Raw genomic sequence first — 22,380 nt, 5'->3', positions numbered from 1 at the left:
GAATTCAGCTTTACCTTAGAGAAATCTTTACTGTTCATGATTTCTTATAATATTTCTATAACTACTGTCATATATTTTCCCTCCATTTCTATATTCTTTGTCTGTCCAATTACACAGATGTGTGTGAGCATACATACACACAGTAATAGACATACATATAACTTTTTCTCTGATAATCAGTAGTTTCCACTATCCTTTCCAACTGAATCACATTCCTAGGGAGATGTCCCTCCTTCTTCATTGCCCAGATTTTAGAGATGTGCATTTAACTTTTTTTTTTTTTTTTTGCCTTTCTCACTCAGATGTACCCTTCCTGGCATTCCTCTGATCCTTCAACACCATGATTCACAAGACAATGCGACCAACTAACTTTCAATGCTTTTGTCTCTCTGTTCTCACCTATAAACTTTAATAGGCAAATACATAAGAATTTACTAGAAATTAGCAAAACTTGACTACAAAGTAATGTAAATGCAAAGAATTGTCAATTTCTAATGAAAAGTATGTAGAGAACTTGTTCTTTCTGCTCTTTAAACAATCTTGAAGGAAAAACAGATTATTGCTAGCAGAATATGGCTTACCTGAATGTATTATAATCTACCATCTTCGTGAGCTTACAGTCAGCAGCCCTAAATACCTGCTTGATCTCTCTGGATTTTGATTTTTCATCTCTCAACTTTTGTAGGGCAAGTTCAAGGTTGCTAAAAGGAAACTGGAAAGGAGAAAAGAAAGGATAGATAATTTAAATATGCTCGAGACATAGGCAGCCCAATCTTTCTGATGACCAGAAAAAAGACTTCACACTGTGAACCTGAAGTTAGCTGGGCATGTCTTTCCATAGAGATCAACACAGAGAAGACATGACTAGATTTGTATCCCTTCAGTTAAGGCTTTAGGACTAGGAGTGACATTAACATAAACCCAGATCTGAGAGAAATGAGCTAAGGTATGGCAGGCCACAGGAATCAGAAAACAATAACCACTTCTACCTCAGCCTCCTCCCTTTAGCCCTTAGACATTGGCCTAGTATGTTGGGAAACCCTAATGGAGAGAACAGGGATTCAAAATTGGATACGTGGACCCCCATTTTCTCCAGATCTTTAGAGTGGGACCCCGGAACTGCTGGCCACCACATGATGCACTTAGCAGAGCAAGGCTGGGTGTTAAAGGTCCACACACACTGAAATCCCCTTTCATTCATTCTCTAGGTATCCCCCAGTTTCTGTCTCCTACTCTGTGATGCCGTTTTTGACTCTAAGAATACTCCTTATTCAATCCAGTAAAGCATTAGGTTGTAAATAATTACAACTAAGAACTAAAAAATTAGAAGACTAAATATGAAAATAACATGGATGATAATTTAGTATAAAGCTCCCTCTCTTCCACAAGAGGGTTTGGCACCTATTGCCGTCCCTCATTCCCTCCTTGCTTTACATTTTCTTTAATCTATTTCCATGATAGGATCTATTAGCTCTTTTGAAAAGACTCCTCAGACTGGTATTAAAGAGTATATTAATCTTTCTCTGTTTAGAATGTCCTTGTTAACAGCAGTTTTAAAATGAAGTTTTCACTTAGGATGTCGCTACCAGGTAATGTCTTACCCTGCTTTTATCTTTTTGAAAGGAGAAAAGCCATTTATATCTTTAAATATATATATTCACTATTTTTTATATACTCATTATTGTTTGTCAACTGTAATTTTAAAAAATTTTAAATATACATATATGTATATATATTCATGCTATATATACAGTTGACCCTTGAGCAACATGGGTTTGAAGTGCACAGGTCCACTTCTACATGGGTTTTTAAAAAAATAAATACTGTAAATGTACTTTCTCTTCCTTATGATTTTCTTAATACCATTTCTTTTCTCTAGCTTTCTTTAATATAAGAACATATTACATACAAAATATGTTTATCGACTGTTTATGTTATCGATTGGTAAAGCTTCTGGTCACTATTAGGCTATTAGTCGTTAAGTTTGGGGGGAGTCGAAAGATATATGCAGACTGGTCAGTGTGGCTCAGTGGTTGAGCATCGACCCATGAAACTGGAGGTCACAGTTTGATTCCCAGTCAGGGCACATGCCGGGGTTGCAGGCTCCATCCCCAGTAGGAGGCATGCAGGAGGCAGCTGATCGATGATTCTCTCTTATCACTGATGTTTCTCTCTCTCTCCCCCTCTCCCTTTTTCTCTCTGAAATAAAAAAAAAGTAATATGCATATTTTTGACTGTGGGTGGGGGTTCAGCACCCCTAACCCCCATGTTGTTCAAGGATCAACTGTATTTTATATAAAGGTATAGGCTTGCACTGTTTTGAATATTGATCCCTAATTTACAATAGCTATTGTAAATCACACATTGACTGAGCTTGCTATGGGCCACGTAGAGTTAAGCACTTTACACACATTATCGCATCTGATCTTCACAGGACATCTATAAAAGAGACACTGTTGCTACTCCCATTTCAAAGATGAGGAAAGTGAATCTCAGGAAAATTACATGTCTAAGGCCCCTCAACTATTAAGTGTGGAGGCAGGTTTCTCAGACAAGCCTGTTGGTCTCCAAAAATCTAACTGCCCTATTATTGAGCCTCTAACATAAATTCAGTGCTTTTGAAGAGATACTGGTTCACAGTTTAACAATAACACGAATTCCTAACACTGCAAATGGAAAGATGGTGTGAGAGCCCTGGAGCATGCTGCCTAGGCCTACCGTCAGAGAGACTGTACAGAGAAGAGCTTTGTTAGGTCATAGCCCTCAACTGCTGTACCTTCAAGATTGGTGCAGTGTTCCTACTGAGGCCAAACTCTTCCCAGGCTGTTCCCACCAATGAGTGAGCAGGCTGGGGGCACCAGAGCTGAGCCATCTTGCATGACACGGGACTTCTCTGATGGGCAGTCTTTGCTCTGGGATCCCCATTGGCCTAGCCAAGACTTTCTCAGAGCTCTGCTGTGCTGAGGCTCTTCCTAACCCGTACTCCTTCCTTCACTCTCCTTTCTCAGGATTCAGATCTCTGAAGGTTCTCCCTACCTACTCTTGTTTCCTTCACCTTTATCCTTCATGCATATTTCTTTTAGTACATCTCTTACACATCTGATTGTGTTTTGGCGTCTGCTTCTCAGAGGACCCAAACTGTCACGGATGTTGTGCTATACACAGAGAAACTGACCTTAGTAACTTGCCCCTGAGCATTTTATATATAAATGAAACAAAATTGGCACATAAATATTATTTCTTACAGGCAGACTTTTCAAATAAATTGTTTCTGGATAGATTTTTTAATATTAGTAAATGATTCTTAAATATACATGTTTATTTTGCATACCAAACTAGTCCAAACTTAAAATCAAGATTTTAGCAACATGTTATTTTTACTGAAGAGCACTGCCTAATAGTACTTTTAATAACAGTATCCATCTGCCATCTTATCTCAAATGAAAAAACTCTTTGAGCTCACTGTTGCCAATTTGTCCTTGAATTCTTATTTAAGCCTCAGGTGGCTCCTGTTATGGGAAGTTGCAACCCCAGCAACTATTAGATTCCCTAGGGGATTCTGTTTGTTCAGGTCTTGGCCTTCCCTGTAGGCCTGTGCCAATTAACTGGGACAGCACAGTGTGTGGCACCAGATTTTCTTCCTCTCTTATAGTTGCTGGATTTCTTTCTGAAAACATTGTTGGCGTCAGCAGAAAACTCAGGAAACTTGATTCAACCCTCGGCCTGCCTCCTGCCTGTGCCTGGCATCTGTGATGCTGGGCAGCCAAGGACCCAGCATGTAAACACAGTAGACCGGGACCTGGCCTCTATGACAGGACCTGTGGCCAAGTCATGCTGATCCATTATTCATGGCCACATGTGTGAATGCACAATGTAAAACGGGTGGCAAGATGGAGAAGAAAAGGCCTAAAGAAAGAAAAACACAGATTGCAGAGTGCTGACAGACAAGTCAAGAATTATACAAAGTAAATTCACCCTATCTGAATTCTCCTCCATGAATTTTAAGGTGTACTCATCAGCATTGAGCAAAATAAATAGGTAGCCATTCACGTTCACTTTTGCTCCAATATACAGCTCCTCAGGCTGGATATATTCTGATAGTTCACTTTTAAAGACTTCTTGTCCAGGCCTCTTAACACGCATTCTTTTCAAGAACAATCCACCAGCATTCCCTGCAGAAAAAAGAAAAGTTAGTGAGTAGGCTTTATACAGTGGTACCTTGGTTTTCGAACGTCTTCATTGATGAATATTTCGGGTTATGAATGCTGTAAACATGGAAGTAAATGCTCTGGTTTTTGAACACACCTGGGAAGTCGAACATGCCACACAGCTTCCTCTGAGTGTAAGATCCTGAGGCCTAGCTGTCGGCTGTTGATCCCCTGGGTTTTGAACGTTTCAGAACTTGAACGGTCTTCCGGAACGGATCACATTCAAAAACTGAGGTACCATTGTACTTAAAAGAACCATACACATTGCCTTTAGAGTTACTTCATGCTCAAACACAGGCCATACAACTTAGCTGTGAACTCATAGTGACTATTTTTCTCAGAATGAAAGGAAGAATGAGAAAGTAGGTGAAGAAATGAGGATCCCTAGGTAAGTGTGTAAAGAAAAAAGTGGTATAGCATTTCAGCCTTTTCTTTCTTCTCTCTACTCCCTTCCCAATATAAACATTGCGATAAACATTTAGCAAGTTCCTGCTAAATGCCAGCAGCATACTGAGAATTGGGATATCAGAAAGATGCTCCTCTTTAGTGCATGTTTGAATAATATCAGGTAGAAAATTCCTCACTTGAGCTTATTTCCGTCTATTTGTCCCAGATGATGTCTTATACATATTCTGACATACAGATTAACTCTTTTTTTTTCCTGTAGGCAAAATATCTGTGCTTCTTTTAGCAATGTCTCATATTTCTTACTTTCCAGAATTCTCCTCATTTCATCTGCTCTCTTCTAGGCATTACTTGATTTTTTACTTCTTGAATAGCAATGAGCAGAGTTGAACATGAAACTCTAGTATCTTCTGATAGTGAACTGAAATGTTTGACCTATGAATGAAACCTGAGACCAGATGAGCTTTTGGGGTAAGCTTTATCACATTCCTCCTACCATATTCAGAAACCATACGTGGTGGAAAGACTAAGCTTTGGAGCCAAATAGAGCTGGAGTCCATCCTGGCTTTGTCACTTGCTTGATGAACTTTAGGAATTATTTAATCTCTCTGAACCTCTCTGAATTCTCATTCATAAAATGGGAATAAAATTCCTAGGGGCATGAAAATGTACTTCTCAAATCGCTTACTGTGGGGAACATATTGTTGGAAGGCCTCAGTTGCTATGTTCTGAACTCTATCCCAAGGTTTGTGCTGAGTTCTTGCTTCCAACAGGCTGCTGTCAACAAATGACTAAGCAAGGCAGAGATACAATAAAGGCCCATTTCTGCAAGACAGGGGAGCCCCCAACTAGTGACTCTGGCTATAGGGCTCCCAGTCAGCCTTACTGAATGAAACTTTCTTAGAATTTCACTGCAGTCTAAGACCACTCCATTTCCTCCTTCTCTCTGTCCTTTTCAAGAGTCAGACATGCACTGTAGTCTGATAGCTCACCCAGCCTCTTCTGGCTCCTTCCACATTTTCTCTCACCATTTCCCCTAATAAATCTCTTGCACATTTAATCCCATCTTGGGGTTTGCCCCTTAGTGGACAAAACTTAACCTCATAAAGTTCTTGTAAGGATAACAGTGGGTACTCAATCATGGCTGCTATTATTACTAGTGAGTTTGTAGTCGACTATCAGTGCCCTTTCTGTTTTACGTATGCTGCAATTGGCTTGGCCATATCTTCCCCATTCTAGATGTATAGAACTTATTTTTTGACCTTTAAGGGCATGATTTATATTCATCCTTATTTGATTTCATATTTTAAGATTTGATCCATTATTCAAATCACTATGGAGCCTGACTTAATTATACAAATTATTCATTATTCATTGCTGTGCTGAGTAGCTTATACAAGCTCATAAGGGCTGTCTGTTCAACTTCCGGAGATTTCTGCAAGCCAGTTGTTAAACTGGTGATTGCTTGAAACTGAAATTGGTCACAGTTGGGGTATTTACACCATGGAAATTGGCAAATGGTACAAATTATATCCTTTACCATTTTTTCAGAGTGCCTGTTAACCAGTATACCACTGATTATTCTACTCAAACATGTGTCTTCAGAATAGATAAAAGTTTTAAACATGTTGGGACAAAGAACAAAGCCATGCAGCTCCATAATGTGGTCAGTCAAAATCAATGGCTCTCCTCAATAATGGCCACAGTATCAGCACAGTGTGTAGAGGCATTCCATGGGCCTGGGTGCTAGAACCTTGGCAACAGCCTCAACAGACAGAAAAGGCAGAAGAAGATGGACTCTGAAGATTATACTATATTTGTTAATCTGGGATTTTTGTCTTATAGTTAAGCAAAAATCTTGTGAGGGGTACTATCAAGAATACAGATCTCCTCTTGTCTTGCTGGCTGTCAATGGAATAGGTGGTAGCCAATCCATGATTTTGAAGCCCCTGGACTCCACAGAGGTGTCTCAGAAGCCGCAGAGGAAGCAAGGATAGTGTCCAAAAGGAGGCATCCCAAGTCCTCCAGTCCCAAGCCAACCAAAGCTGTTTCTCTTTTATCATGTTATATGTCTGAGTTCCCTTTTAGAGATATTTGTAAAATAAATGTTAGTGGTTCAAAAAAATGCAAGTTACTATCTTAGAACATCTAGTGTATAAAATCAGATCATAGTGCCTAATTTTCAAAGTGAAGAGACAGTTAATTGTTCTGAGGAAATTGCTATGAGAGGTATGTCTCTTACCTGAGTTCCTCTCTATGGGTTCAAACACTGAAATTGTGTTATTGCTGAGAAAATATGAAATAATAAACAGCCTGTCCTGGTCGGCACATTTGTCTGTAATCAGTTTTGCAAAGAAGCGGAGTGTATTGCTTATGTTGCCATAGCTAAATGGAAGAGAAATGAGGGTTATAGCATTATACAAGTAATCTTCCACACATTGTGCATATAAAATAAAACCTACAAAAGGTGTGTTATGGATTTTTTCATTGAATTATAATTGACATATAACATTTTCATTTCAGGTGTACAACATAATGATTTGATATTAGTATATATTGCACAATGATCACCACATTAAGTCTAACTAACATCTATGACCATGCATGGTTACAATTTTTTTTCTTGTTATGAGAACTTCTAAGATCTACTTGCTTAGCAACTTTCTAATATATAATACAGTATTATTAACTATAGTCAGCATGCTGTATATTAGATCCTCAGAACTTATTTATTTTGTAACTGGGACTTCGTACCTTTTAACCCCTTCACCCTATGATTTTAAGAGAGTAGGGTAAACTCCCTGAAGTTGACAAAGTTCAACCATCTCCTTACTAAGGTTCTAAATCTATATGCAGAGGAATTTCTCAATTTATTAAAATATCACTTATTCTTTAGATATCCAGGGTAACACATTGGGAAAATTTACCCAAAACAAATGCCATAAACACACTACTCAAATCAGCTGCATTAAACAGCTGTTCCTTACTCACGAGTTTAGTCAGCAATTACAACAATCATGTCAGTAAGAAGAACAGTACCTAGCTCTCACTGCCCGAGCATGAGCATGCCAGCAGGTGTGCTCCACGGGGTCCTGGAGCCACTTCCCCATTTCACCTCCCACTTTCTCATGCCCATTTCTTTTCTTTCTTCTAGCCCCACATCCTCTCCTCCCTGAGTTATTCCCTCAGTTCCCCAGCATCCCCCCAAATGCCTTTAAGGGAAAAATTAACTTTTCCCTTTCAAATGCTATATTAAATATTATTTCACTTATCACCCATATTGTAAGTAGTCATTACAAATGTTTTCTTACTGCATCTTATTAACCGTTGTCTAATATAACACTGTAAGTACTCAGTAAATATTTGTAGAAAGTTGCTGTAAGATCCTTATAGATTGGAATTTGCACTAAGAATTCTATGCCTGAATAGAATAATCTAGTAGATTGAAGATGGGGTCAAAGTCTAGAATCAAAGTTCCCAAAACTAATTGCCTCATTATTGAAGAAATTAATTTATGGTCTGTCAGCAGAAGCATGTCTATGGATATCAGCTAGTGAAATGTGGAATACGTAACAACTTGTGAAATTTGGAATAGGTAACAAATCCTAAACCCTTGGGGAAGTCTTTGATAACCAAAATCATTACCCCAAGGAGGCATAGAGTAAAATAAACCATGTACTTCATCACTTCCCTGTCACAACTCTAAGCAGAAAAGTTTCAAATTTTCCTATGCTGAAATTCATTCTTTCCTTGTGGTCACAGTGATTAAAACAAAACAAAAATAGAAAAGCAAAAATAAATAAATAAATAAATTTCTATTTTGCAGAAGCAGAAAGTGCTTTTCTCTGCCACTTTCTCAGATTGCCCAAAGAAGCAGGACTGCAAAAGCATGGCACCAAGATCCCCAGCTTAAGGCCTCATGCGAGATGGAAAGTAGCTATTTGGAAGGTTAGCCCCAGGGCAGCCTGGGCAAAACAGTCAGATTTCCATAGCTGTTTTCTTAGTTCCTAGTTTCCCAGGCTCCAGATAGACCTCATACAGTATGGGTGGGGGTTGGGGGGACATCTATATCTTGTTAACCATCTTCTCTAGTATATAACTGGATATATAAGTAACAAACAGATTTGGTAACCCTCACTTATGCTATATGATTATGAAAAGCACAAGTTTGGGATAATAATCTTCCTGATGGGAAGTCCATCTGTCTCTCCTATCCATCATTAAGAACTGGAAGGGCGAATGTTTATCCTATTTAATCACCTATACGTCCATTCCTTCTCTTACTGGACAAATACTAATTAAGCCCTTAGTATGTAGTCAGCACTGTTCTAACTCTGAGGGAAGCAGTAAAGCCAGTCCCTATCCTCAAGGAGCTCCTGATCTAAGGGGAGATCACAATTACATAATCAAGTAATTGCCACACTGCAATAAGTGCAGATTCTGTGGCAAAACACAAAACAAAAACCCAACAACAACTAAAAACAAACAAACAAACAAAACAGGTGAACTCCAGAAGTCACACTTCTAGATTCAAAACCTATTTCAACTAAAAATTAGTTGTGTGAGCTTGGGCAAACTGTATTGCCTCTCTGGGCCTCAGTTTCCTCATGTGAAGAATGGATACAATAATATTATCTACTTTATGAGGCTGTTTTGAGAATTAAATAAGACCAAGTATTGTTAAGGTAGTTAGTACATCATAACTACAAATTGTTTTTTATTAGTAGCAACACTATTATTAATAGAGATATGATCAGCAGGGCATTGTGGACATACAGGAAAGAAAGTAACTAATTCAGTCTGGTGTGGCAAGAAACACATTATTCTGGTTATCCTAAATCAGACTAGATAATCTGCCCAGAGGCCACCACAGTGAATTTTTACCCAGACAACAAAGGTCTTCATTCCCTCAAAAACGTCATATGCTTTAATTCAAAGCTATTTCCTCCAATGACTCATACTAGATCACCATTACCCTCATAAAATAATTAATACCCAGTAAATATTTACTAGCAACATATATAATCAATATGTGTTTTATACAATTGTATACCTCAATTCACAGTTTATTTATTTGCATTAAGAAACCAGTCTTTGTGTGCTTTGTGAGATCATCTTCCTTAGGTTCTCACAGTTTTAAACCTTAGGTTATTCAAACTCATGTATACGTCTCCAGCTGAATGTGTCGGTTACTATGGAAACAAGGTTGCTGTGTAGAAGGAGCTTGAGGGCAGTGTATTCCTGGCACAGAATGGGTAATGGAAAGAAACAAAAGTAGAGACATTTTCACTTGTACCACACCACACTCTAGCCAAGAAAACATGAGAAGAACATGGAATACTGTCTATAGTCAGTGCTCTGTGGGCAAGTTGACACAGTATAGACAGAAGGAGAGACTAAGGCAACTACGCACAGAAACTGTTTTTCCCTGATTCCAGAAGAAACACCCTGGATCATGTTTCACCTTGTTTACTTATAAGAAAAATTCCCTCTCCTTTTATAAAAAGGACATTCTTTCTGCCTGTCTCCTTCGGGTAGCTGCCCTTAAAAACAGAAGTTAGTGAAAAGTATCCATCAAAAACCCTGCCCTGCAACCTCACTGTAAACACTGCTATCTATAAGGGAGAATGATGGTGTCCCTCTCATATGATCAAAATCAATAATTCTCAAACCCTGGTACCCATCAGAACTCCTGGAGAGCTGGTTAAACACAATATCAGCCCCACCCCCAGGGTTTCTGCCTAGTAAGTTTGGGGTGTGGCACAAGAATTAGCATTTCTAACAAGTATGGGTGCCATATTTTGAGTAACATAGATTCTAATACTGGAAAACAAAATTTTGAAATCCTCAAAAATGAAAGATTATTTCTTGAAAGACAAAGGACATCATGTAATGACAAAGGCAGCCTTTTAGACATTCTATATAGCTCTTAATAATATATTTTCATCATTTTTACAGTTATAGCAAAACTATTGTTCTCTCTACTACAAAATGTTCTACAACAATATCTGACTTTATAAATTTTATCAAATTTAGGGTGCTGTCTCTTTCTTCTCCTCCTCCTGGTCTAACTCACATTTTCCCTTCATCATTTTTCTCCACAGGTTCTCCTGACCCTTTATTTCCCTGACGCAGGACTTCAATGTTTAGCCCACATCCTATTCAAATATCTGCAACATTTTCCTACCACTTTCTCTCCAATTTATTTCTCCAGGGCCTGCTCTCCCTGAAAAAGCAAAAAGTAGCTAAGGGCAGCATCTATATTCTATATGTATGACTCAGGGGCAGACTTTTCCTCATATATATTAGGAATACTTTTGAAAGTCCATCTTTAGAAATTATATTCAGTCATGCCAGCAATCTATGGTTACTGAACTCAGCTAAATCTTTCAAATTAAAACCACATTAATTGCAACAGAAACAAACGCATTGATACAGAGAACATTTTGATGGTTGCCAGATGGGAGGGAGGTTGGTTGAGCGGGGATGGGTGAAAAGAGGAAGGGATTAAGAAGTACAAATTGCCAGTTATAAAAACAGTCCGGGGGATGTAAAGTACAAGATAGGGAATATAAGTCAATAATATTGTAATAATTATGTATGGTGTCGGATGAGTACTAGACTTATTGGGGTGGTCACTTGGTAAATTATATAAATGTGTAATTAGTATGTTGTATATGTGAAACTAGTAATTGAAAAAGAACAACCACATTAGTTGCCAAATAACATTCTGAGAAACACATAAATCATGGAAGCCTCTGTGCCAAGGGTAGGCAAACTACAGCTTATGAGCCAAATACAGCCAGCCACCTGTTTTTATATAGCTTGTGAGCGAAGAATGGTTTTTATATTTTCATCTGGTTGAAAAAAAATCAAAATAATAATATTATGTAATAGGGTAAAAATTATATGGAATTTAAATGTCAGTGTCCATAAACAAAGTTTTATTGGAACATAGTCACACATTTGTTTACAGACTGTCTGTGGCTACTTTCATACTACAACTGCAGAGTCAAGTGGTTGTGACAGAGGCCATATGGCCTGCAAAGCTGAAAATATTTACTGTCTGACCCTTTAAGAAAACGTTTGCTGACTCCTACTCTACACCATTTCCCAGGGACCATCATTAGGAAATATATATATATACCGAAAGGCATATATATATATTAAAGGCTGCTTGGCCATCCCACTGACTATATGATTTTAGGTGCTTCCAGATGACATTTATTAAAATAACCACTCAATCACAAGGATTTGGGAAAAGGGAACCCTTGTGCACTGTTGGTAGGAATGTACATTGGTGAAGCCACTATGGAAAGCACTATGGAGGTTCCTCAGAAAATTAAAAATAAAACTACCATATGATCCAGCAATTCCACTTCTGCGTATGTAATTGAAGGAAATGAAATCATTATCCCAAAGAAATATCTGCACCCCCATCTGCACCCCACTGCAGCATTGTTTACAATAGCCAAGACATGGAAACAACCTAAGTGTCCACTGACAAATGAATGCATAAAGAAAATTCAATACATGTCACATATATACAATGGAATGTTATTCAGGCATTAAAAAGGAAGGAAATCCTGCCATTTGATACAAGGATGGAACTTGATGACATTATGCTAAGTGGAATAAGTCAGACAGAGAAACAAATACTGTATGATCTCACTTATATGTGGAATCTAATAAAACAAACTTATAGAAATAGATATCAGATTGGTGGTTGCCAGAGGCAGGGAGTGGGGAATGAAAGAACTAGATGAAGGTGATCAAAAGGTACAAACTTCCAGTTACAAGATAAATAAGTTCTGGGGATGTAATTAATGTACAACATGGTGACTATAGTTAACAATACTATATTGTATATTTAAAAGTTTTGAGAGTAAATCTTAAAAGTTTTCATCACAAGGGAAAAAATTATAACTATATGAAGTGTTGAATGTTAACTAATTTTACTGTGGTAATCATTTTTCAGTACATACATATATCAAATCATTATGTTTCACACTGTTATATGTCAATTATATCTCAGTAAAACTGGGGAGAAAATATAATAACCACTCAAGTAAGAACCTGTTAATACTTATATGTTAATCCACTTCATTAAAAAGCTATAACATGTCCCTGGACTTGAAATTAGATGAGCTCAGTGTCATCTGTGTCATCATGGGGACTATATTATAAATCTGAAACACATCTGGGAAAGATCAAACCAAAATCATAGTTCCCTCAAGCACCTGTCTTTTTCCATGAACTTCCTGAAGTCCTCCAGATTAGGACGAGGTATGGGCACAAGGCCTATGCAAGAGCGGAGAGAATCCTCTTCAGAACCAAAGCCGGTATAAGGTGGAAATTTCCTTTCTATTTTTGGAGGAGATGGAGCCTTGCATGAAATTGAGGGAAAGTTCTCTAGAACAAAACAAAGGCAAATGAAACATCAATATTTTTTTTGTTCTGATTATGGCTGTTTTGAAAGGTTTGTTATGTTTTCAAGATGAACATGGAGATCTTTGTAGACTATTTTAAACTCATTCAAACAAAACACAGCAAAATCCTGTGAGGGTAGGTTTCAATCATGTTTACAAAAACCACAGAACTCACTCAATAATAGTCATTGGTTCAAAAGAAAGAAAAAAAGAAGCTATGTCAAATAAGTAAACATTTATCTTTTGTTATCACATCCCATTTCTGAATATTTATTTCATCCTGATTTTTCCAATGACATAAAAATTCAAACTTAGAAATTTATACCACCCATTCCTTATTTTAAGCTGTAGTTTAGCTCTCTCATATCTTTAGTCAACACTCACTAATCAAATTCCTTTCCAAACAGGACTGGCTCCTGACTATTCTGCCCTTTACCTTTCCCATCCACTGTCCCCTCCTCCTGTGTGCACTTTTTAAGCCCTCTCCCTTTCCCCCAACTCAACTCCAGGCCATGGCCCTTCACTATCTAATTAAAAAACAAAAACAAAATTTTTTGTCACCAACCACTTCCCCAGGTTGCTCTTGTTACTGCCCACAAATAGACTGCAATTGTATTAAAAAGTGATAAAGCAAAAAAATAAAATTAAAAATTCAACCAAAACCAACCAACCAAATAAAACTTTTAAAATAGGCAGTGCCCACTCTCTCAACAAGAGTGTTAAGTAATAAATAATGTTGGTTTTCTTTATTTACTTATCATCTGTGAAAAAGGAGAGTTGGAGACAGAGTTATCTATAATAGCCTAGAAGCTTGTAGGTAGTCATTTGTGAGACTGAACCAACTCTGAGAAGCAAGTGTGCTCTCTACAGCAAATAACACGTTGACCTGATCCAAATCACTTGTCTGTCCCATCAAAAATGGCAAAAAAGATGCCAGGATCTTTCCTAAAACAAAACAATATAACCCATGGAATCTAATTTCTACTTCTTCCCCAAACATGAGAGGTGCTGCCATTCGGGACTGAAAGAAATTCACATAAGCAATGATTTTTTTTTTCCATTGTCAAAGTTCTAATAGATGGAAGAATTCAGATTTAGTGCACACCTCTGTAATTGAAAATGTGCATCAATTTGTCATCCACGGCAACCTAACTCTTAAAATTGAAGGACTTTCTTTTTATACTGACTGATTAAAAGGTTAAGGGTTTGAGGCTATTTCTAACTCTAATTTGAAAATGTTTTCAAATTTCACATTTCCTTAGACTTCCTCACTGCCTTTGTGTGAACTCCCCTCAAGCAGAATCCCCCAAAGAGTTACTGTTCCATCCTAACAGAAACTGTTCACAGAAGACAACATCAAATATTTCTCACCGACTGAGTGAAAAGGGGACAGCCAGACTGCCCATAAAGAAGTGACTCATGAGCCTCTCCTATTGCTGTCTTTGTGGCAAAGAGAAGCTTTGGTAATAAAGAGGAAAGTTCAGATCTTGGAATCAGGCAGAATTGCAGTAGACCCTATTATTGCTAACTGTTACATGGAACACACTACCGACTAGTACCTTCATTTCACAGAGAGGACCATAGGAATGGCAGGGAATGCTCTATGTGATATTTAGAAAATTGGGGCATGATCACTTTCTTCTAACAGGAGACATATACAACTCTACATATTAATCTGAGCAGTCTAATCAAAAGAGGACATATATTGAATTGCAAAGTAATTAAGAATGCATTCTTAACTTCCCCTTAAAATTACAGATTTCATAACACGGTGTTGTTTTCTCAACTACATAATTTTTGCAACAGATTTTAGTAACAAAAGAGCCAATTCAGAGTGGTCCTCTGCACCCACAGTGCCATCTAGTGTATAAAAGTTGAGAACTGTTCCACTCCATCATGCCTGGCTGTTCTAACACCACATAAATCTTTTTGGATATTCTGACTCGAGATATCATTTCTCTCGGTAATTGCTTACATTCACAACACTTTGTACTTGCACCTCAATAAGTTTCCTGTCTTTGGTTTTCCATCATCCCAGCATCCTGCATTTTTTAGATGTTAAAAAATATTTGGTGACTAAATGAAAAAGTACACATTTTTGTACAAAGCATCTTCCTAAATATCTTCTTAAACTGACACTCTGCTGGATCTTGAGACACATCTGTTTTTCAAATAGTCTGAGTCCTCTAACTCCAAGTGACTTGTAAAAACATATATATTGAATGTCTATCCACAACTAACTAGATTCCAATACATTTACAAAGATGTGACATATTTTTAAAAAGAACCTTAATGTTCATTCACAGTGATTTGCTATTCACCATCTCAGTTGGAAAACAATGCTGGGGAAAGCCTTCAATTACCTCAAAGTTCATTTTGTATGCTCTAGTAACCCAGATATGGACCCAGGTTTAGGGAGGCCTGAAGCTTATATAATTTGGAGAAGCTTTTCAAGACAAAGAATGCCAAGTTATTAGGACAAAATTAGGCCCTGAGCTTTGGACTGGGGCCCCTGCAAAGGAAGAACCATAAAGCTTCATATTCATTAACTTTATTAACTTCAAGGTAAAACTACTTCTGCTTGTACCCAACACCCAGGTCAAATGATTTTGTTGGGATGTTCATTTTAGAATCAAATGATTAGTCAATCATATAATTTTCTAGCTTTAGCTAGAAAATCCTTAGAAATCATCTAATCCTCAATTCTCTTCACTTCATAGGGGAGGAAAAAAAGGTAAAATTGTTCACTCTATTGAGGTCATGTGATGAGACTAGAATTCCACCCCTGTCACCGTACCTTGGTATGGCTAATTTGCTCAAATGACCATTAAACTCTCATCTTGGATGTCCTCCTGCTTCTAGCACCAAGAGTTCAGAGATGGTTAAAAATGACTCCACAAAATCAAAGGTCCTTTAAGTTTTTTGCTCATCTTTAATGCCAGTACAGCCTACTAAGTGTTGAAGGGTAATGGGAATGAGTGGTCTTGTTACCAGTTTGGTTGTCCCAGTCACTAAGAATTGATAATAAGAAAGTCTTCTTATAGACAAAAAAAATAATAACCCAAGGAAGGAATTCTAAATACAAATAGCTTACATTCAAATCCCTGTCCCTTCAGTGAGAGAAACACCTGGTGGAGCCCCTGAAGCCTTTTCCAACCTTCATGCTACAAGAAAGTCAGACAGGCCTCCATCTACCAGTCTGTGTTCATCCACATGAAATAATGAGGGAATGACATGTTACAGCCCACAGATAAGCCTGGGCCAGTGGGATAGCCAAGCTGCCTAGTGGAGGCAGAGGGGTTACACTAGACTATTTTGTGGAAGAATTCTATGGAATCACCTTCTCCTTAGAACACTTAAATGCACACAAAAATCTCATCTTTTTAGGAGTCAGATTGTGTTTTACTCAGGGGTACAGATATCTCTTAGATTTCTATCAAGCCCTCTGCTTCTACATAAATAGAAAGCTCACTCAAGCACCTTTCTTGGGACTGTGGCCAACTCCTTCTCTTACTCTGTCTGCCATTTTTTCTTCCCTGAAATATGTTGTGGTCTCATTAGTTAAGAGAAAGTACTAAAGCACCAAAGTTGTGCACTGCATTAGAAATCTCCCCCTGGCTTCCTCTGTGTTTAGCTGTGTTGGTGGCACTTGTCAGCTCCTTTCTGTGGCACTATAGAGTGGAGACACCAGGTATTCTGATGACCACAATTACTGACAAGGAAGGAAATGTAACTATACTTATTGATAGGACTTTGTCCTGGTTTGCGCATCAAGGATACCAAAATATACTATATAGAATCTGGTCATTCTTATGAGTTTTAGAACCAGATTAATTATAAACAAAATTAAAATGTCAAAAGTAACTATCTATATAACATTAAGTATATTAATTTAACCTTACCAAAAAGTCAGAAAAAGCAAATGTAAAGATTGTAAGAGAGTATTTTTTCAATGCTCACTTATCCCACATCATGAATATAATTTCTAGTTATTAGTTACATTAAGTACACTGTTGTTACTCAAGAAATGTTGTGTAATAATAGTGTCTGCTAAATGGGATATTTTAACATACGTTATGAGAAATATAAAAAGTCAGCATGACTATAAAATACATCATAATTTTGCATTTGCATAATTTTCTGTTTAAATGCATAATGCTCATGTTATATTAGCTTTAAAGGCACAAACTACTTTTTTCACATAATATAGTAAGTTTATATAGTGAACAAAAGAAGTGAGCAAAAAGAAATTAAGCACTAGGGCTCAATGAAATGGACCATAGGGCATTTGAAACCAAGGATAGCTAGATTTGGAGTGCACCAGTGAATTCACTCTGCCTCTCAAATTTCCCTGCAAACCCATTAAGAGAGAAACAATGAACCACGTCTCTCCAGCACTACATTCATTTTCCCAAATTTGATCTTTATAGTCTCGAAATCAAGCTGACAGACAAACATTAATCAAATGTTGGGCTTTATGTTTAAGGGATCATATGATGTTTTAGAACCTTTACCACATCCTTTATATTAAGGTAATGTGTCAGTAGGACACAAGAAAATGTTTTCAGTGACTCATCTTTTATATATCTTTTTCAAATTTTCAAGTCTACACTGAAGACCTCTTGATTATAAATAGGCATCTACATTTATTAAAGACCAAGTTCTCCTTCCAATGATCTAAAGGTCACTAGCAGCTTCTTGACAGCAGCCACCGCCTGCACATTCCTGGCTGCCTCTTGCCCACTGTCCCCGAAACAAATATGCCCAACTGTGTCCTCCAAAGAGGACTGATGTTAGAAAATAAAATAAGAAAAGGCGACCAATATGGCCCCATAAGTCCCACACATTTTGACTAATCTGGCAGGAAGATGCAGTGGAACAAATTCCCTTAACAAACTGAAGAGTGAAATTGAAAGTCTTTTTTATTCCAACCCCTTGATGCATTCAGTGTGCCTTCTTTCACAATGTAAAGATTCCCAGGAGGCCAGGGATACTACGCAATGGGGACAGCAAGGCACATAGGAGGGCCTCATCTTATTCTAGTGATGAAGCACCTTGTCTTTCAGGAAGTTGTGATCACTCTGGCTTCCACCTCATTCTTTGGGAAAGTGTGCTCACATGACTACTCCAAGGTTCAAAGAGTAGAGGAGTAAGTATACCCCACCTCAGCTCCAGACCTCAGGCTGGAAGATTGGCAACTCCCACCATCTACACTTAGCCTACCACCCGGCAGGTACCTGGAGCCTAAGGTAGAGAGCCCAGGAAGGGTGCAGAGCTAGCTGGCAGGTTTAACAAATGAAGAGTTTGTTTTTCTGGCTTCACATTAGATCCTCTACCTGTTTCTATGACTCTCATAACACCGTGTAACATGCTGTAGGTCTCTGCTCCCTACCAGCCTAGAAATTCCTTACTCAACTCTATAGTTCCATAGTCAACTAAAATGACCGGCACCTAGTAGGTGTTTAATAAATCACTGGTTTTCATTTTGAACTGAACTAACCTGAATGAAATTGAAATCTAGGAAGAAAGAAGCTGAAAACCTGGCTGTGTCTCCCCAGGAAAGGTAGAGCAAATTGGCATAAGAAAACTCTCCAGAGAACTCAAATAATTATATCCATTATGGTAAGCAAGAATTCAGTGAAAAGAAAAGCATTTAGATTTCCATTTTGATTGTTTGGCCAAAACATTTACCATATTGTACTGAGGCAGAGGGCTATAAGGGAAAATGGAGGCCTCTGGCATCAGGCAGTCAAGTTCAAATCTTGGCTCATCCTTTACCTGCCGCATGACCTTAGACAAGCTAGCCCTTTTTAAGCCTCAGTTTCTTCATCTCTAAAATGGGGATAACGAGCCTACCCTTCTAGAATAGGAAAAAATAAAATATCAAATGCCTGGGAGGTAGCAAATACTCAACAAATGGTAGCTATTATGAGCTTAGCATTTAAAACAAAAGTAAAATCTTAACTAGGGGACAAAGATTCTAAGTTTTCAATATTATTTTCTAATTGATAGGTGTATCACTTACCAATTCCATATTTAGTCTTATAATAAGTCTTCGTAAATTCATCACAGTCACAAAGGAGCACTTTCCTTCCCCACACATTGATGGTGGTGCCTATGGACAGGTCAGTATCTTTGTAAAACTCTTGTTCTAATTTTCCCGTCTAATAAAAACAAAGGAACACAATGTTGGCACCAGTGATCCTCCAAAGATCTAACCCTTCCCAAAGGAAAAAAGAAATTTTAAAAAAACCTCAATTATATCACTTATAACCAAACTTTAAAATTCAAACAAACCAAAAGACAACTAGTTGATATTAACATTTTAAAAAATTCTTTTAACAATGTAGTGCTACCCAACAGCAATGCAAGGCATAGATTTACGAATGCACTTAAGCATGTTTATTATTAATAAACAGCAATGTAATACATATTCATTCATTTCACTCACAATCAATCTCACAAGAGAAGAATATGTAACTCACTCCACACTTTAGGTTCCAGGGACGTCACATTAGAAACAGTAATAAAATGTAAGTTCCTTACCTTGTATTTATCCAACAGGTAGCCATGCACTCGGCTCACTCTATAGCCACTATACACATTGAGAACTAGTCGATCTGTTACCTCTCCTGGTTGATAGACTCCAGGTGGGCCATACTGGAAGACAAAACCAAAGCAAGATGTGGTACATGGTGTCTAAACACAAAGATGGTCCTGTTGAGGGGCTCAAGTGGGAAATATGCATTATATGGTTCTTCTCTGCCATCTGTAAGAAGACATTTTCTTTATCTACTTGTCCCTGTGCTCCCTCACCCCCTGCAGGCTGGACTATATTCCACCTATCCATAAAGCCCCATCCTTCCCCATGACCTCTTTCATCCTACTGACCTGTCCCTAATTCAAAGTTCCATAGCACCTACCGCAGAATTAAACCACTTTTTGTGGTTCTCTGGTTGCTTCATCAGCAGTCATCTTTTCCCTTCACTCAACTACAAACCATGCCTTGCCTTCTTTTCTTTACTCTGCTTAGCATCCTGCCTGATCCTGAACTCAGGAGGCATTTGCTGGCTGAGAGAGGCAGCGTGATGAGATGGCAAGAACAATACAGTGTGGTCAGCCTCTAACAGAAACTGTGGCCTAGAGTGAGCCAGGGCACACATGCACTGAAAGTGGTCCAAGCAGTCGTGTGAGCTGCAGGAAATACCTTAATTAACACAAATTCACAGTGATCAGTTTATCATATGCTGATATACATTTCAGATGAGAAATCTGAATCATCTCTGATACATGTGACATAATATGTAAGTTCAAATGTGTGAATTTATTATGTATAGGGTATAAGTAAGCCACATAACATAGGAAAACAGTATATTTGGACACAAACTCTCTCTTTGCCACTTACTAGTTACAGGACTTGGGACCAGGTATTTATCTTCAGTTTCATGTGACTACAAAAACAGTACTTATTCCTTGCTTTCTCAAAAGATGTTGAGAGTGCCCGGGGAACACCTACCACTACTATATCTTTCTCCCATGAGAATGTGAGCTCCATGAAGTAGGGCTTAATCCATTTTCTCTCTCACTATAATCCTAGAGCTGACATATAGTTAACAATTAATATGTGTTAAATGAATGAATAAATGAAGCAATTGATGTCCAGGCACACTGCAAATGTCAGATGTGTCTTTATTATTTTATATTCAGGCTATTTTTCAAAACCATTCTAAAAATGGGCTTCCCAGGTATCTCCCAGCCACCTGCTATCCATACTCCAGAGCTCCCTCTGAAACAAATCCTGCCTACCACCACCACCACCCCTCCCAGCAATACTGCAGGGCTTCTGGCTATGGGCTCAAAGAATCTGGGAGGGCCTCCTGTGTAGACCACATAACCAGAAGTTGTTTGCATCAGAAATGAATGTTACAGTAAACTCTTCAGTATCACTAAGAATTAAATTTAAAAATACTTTACTTTGTCCAAATAAGAAATAAAATGTAACTTAGAGCTGTGAAAAAGCCTTTATGTTTTCCTGTCCTTATAGGTGTTTTTTATAGGTCCTTCGATAGTGTTTTTTACTATGTTACGTCATTCTATCTTTACAGTTACCTCAGGATGGAGACTTCGTTATCTGAATTTTAGAGATAAGGAAATACACTCAGAGAGGTTAAGTGATTTGCCCAAAGTCACATAGCTATTGAGTGCAGAACCACAATTCTAACCCAGGTCTCCTATCTTTATGTCATTTCTGGCTGTACCCAAGTTATGTTAGCTCTCAAATAGCCATAAATATGTGTAGAAATCAGTCTGACAATTCTTTTTAATAGCAAATAAAATGCAAAAGCTGTCACTGCTGCTAGCCATTAGCTATTTGATGACTGGTGGTTACTCTCAGAAGAATCACTCCAGTGTGTGTGTGTGTGTGTGTGTGTGTGTGTACATTTGCAACACAGACCAACACCATGGGATCTCCTCAGTAGGCTACAGAGGCCAGAGACCAGTGTCCCATCCAAGTCCATAAGCAATTTTTTTACTAGAGTCATTTACCTTCATAAGACTGATTGTGAACTCAATATTGAATAGGTAATTTCTTGTACATTTGACATTTTCCCTTTATTTGCCTTATGCTCAGAATATTCCAACTCCAATTTGTCATATCTTCTGCATTACCTTCCAAGATTTATGTTAATATAGGGCACAAAATGAAAGTTTTCTAAACACTTGCACTAATATATGGTAACTGTCATCACATAGTCATAACACATGACATTCCAGTGAATGACTAGTCTTTCAGCCCACAAGCAAATTTGGAAAGTGGTTTAATGTCCATTGCTCACCTTGGGTAGCTTTGCCCTCTGGAGGAAAAATGACATAGGATCCCGGCCTGAGTTGTGGGGCAGCAATTCTTTGATTTCAATAGTATCATCGGACAAGAAGTAATGCAAGATGAGTTGTCTACGGTCCCCAAACAATGAGACTGAGTCATCCCATAGGCAGAAGAAACGCAAAACCTTTCTGTCATACTCGAGGAACTGTTTCAGGGTGTCAAAGGACTCATAGGGATGTAAAGGTTGCACGCAGTCTAGTGTCTGAAAATGAAGAAAAGGTTCATAATCATTGTGGTTTGGGTGTAAGCACTTCTGGGATACAAGTAATCAAAGAACATAAGGATATCTTTTCCATAGACTATTCAATGATATTTTTTAAATTTTAACTAACAACATCAATATATAACCAGTTTTATATATATAATATATATTATATATGTATATATTATATGTGTCTATATAATATTAACCAGTACATATAACCAGTTTTAACCTTAAAAATACAATCAA

The 22,380-nt window shown here is 37.9% G+C and overlaps 1 protein-coding gene across 1 annotated transcript in view; it reads right to left on the bottom strand.

The window, feature by feature from the left end:
- EFHC2 (EF-hand domain containing 2) overlaps positions 1-22,380 on the bottom strand; it is a 194,440-nt gene that overhangs the window by 75,254 nt on the left and 96,806 nt on the right. The window contains exons 5-11 of the mRNA XM_081125862.1: positions 21,880-22,131; positions 19,589-19,702; positions 19,068-19,206; positions 12,854-13,025; positions 6,856-6,998; positions 3,976-4,172; positions 582-712 (exon numbers count right to left, since the gene is read on the bottom strand). Coding sequence (XP_080981988.1) covers positions 582-712; positions 3,976-4,172; positions 6,856-6,998; positions 12,854-13,025; positions 19,068-19,206; positions 19,589-19,702; positions 21,880-22,131 — 1,148 coding nt within the window. The remainder of the gene's footprint in view (positions 1-581; positions 713-3,975; positions 4,173-6,855; positions 6,999-12,853; positions 13,026-19,067; positions 19,207-19,588; positions 19,703-21,879; positions 22,132-22,380) is intronic.

This window comes from Miniopterus schreibersii (assembly GCF_964146895.1).
Source record: "Miniopterus schreibersii genome assembly, chromosome: X".
Taxonomy (NCBI): domain Eukaryota; kingdom Metazoa; phylum Chordata; class Mammalia; order Chiroptera; family Miniopteridae; genus Miniopterus; species Miniopterus schreibersii.
This window is presented reverse-complemented; position numbering and strand designations above follow the sequence as displayed.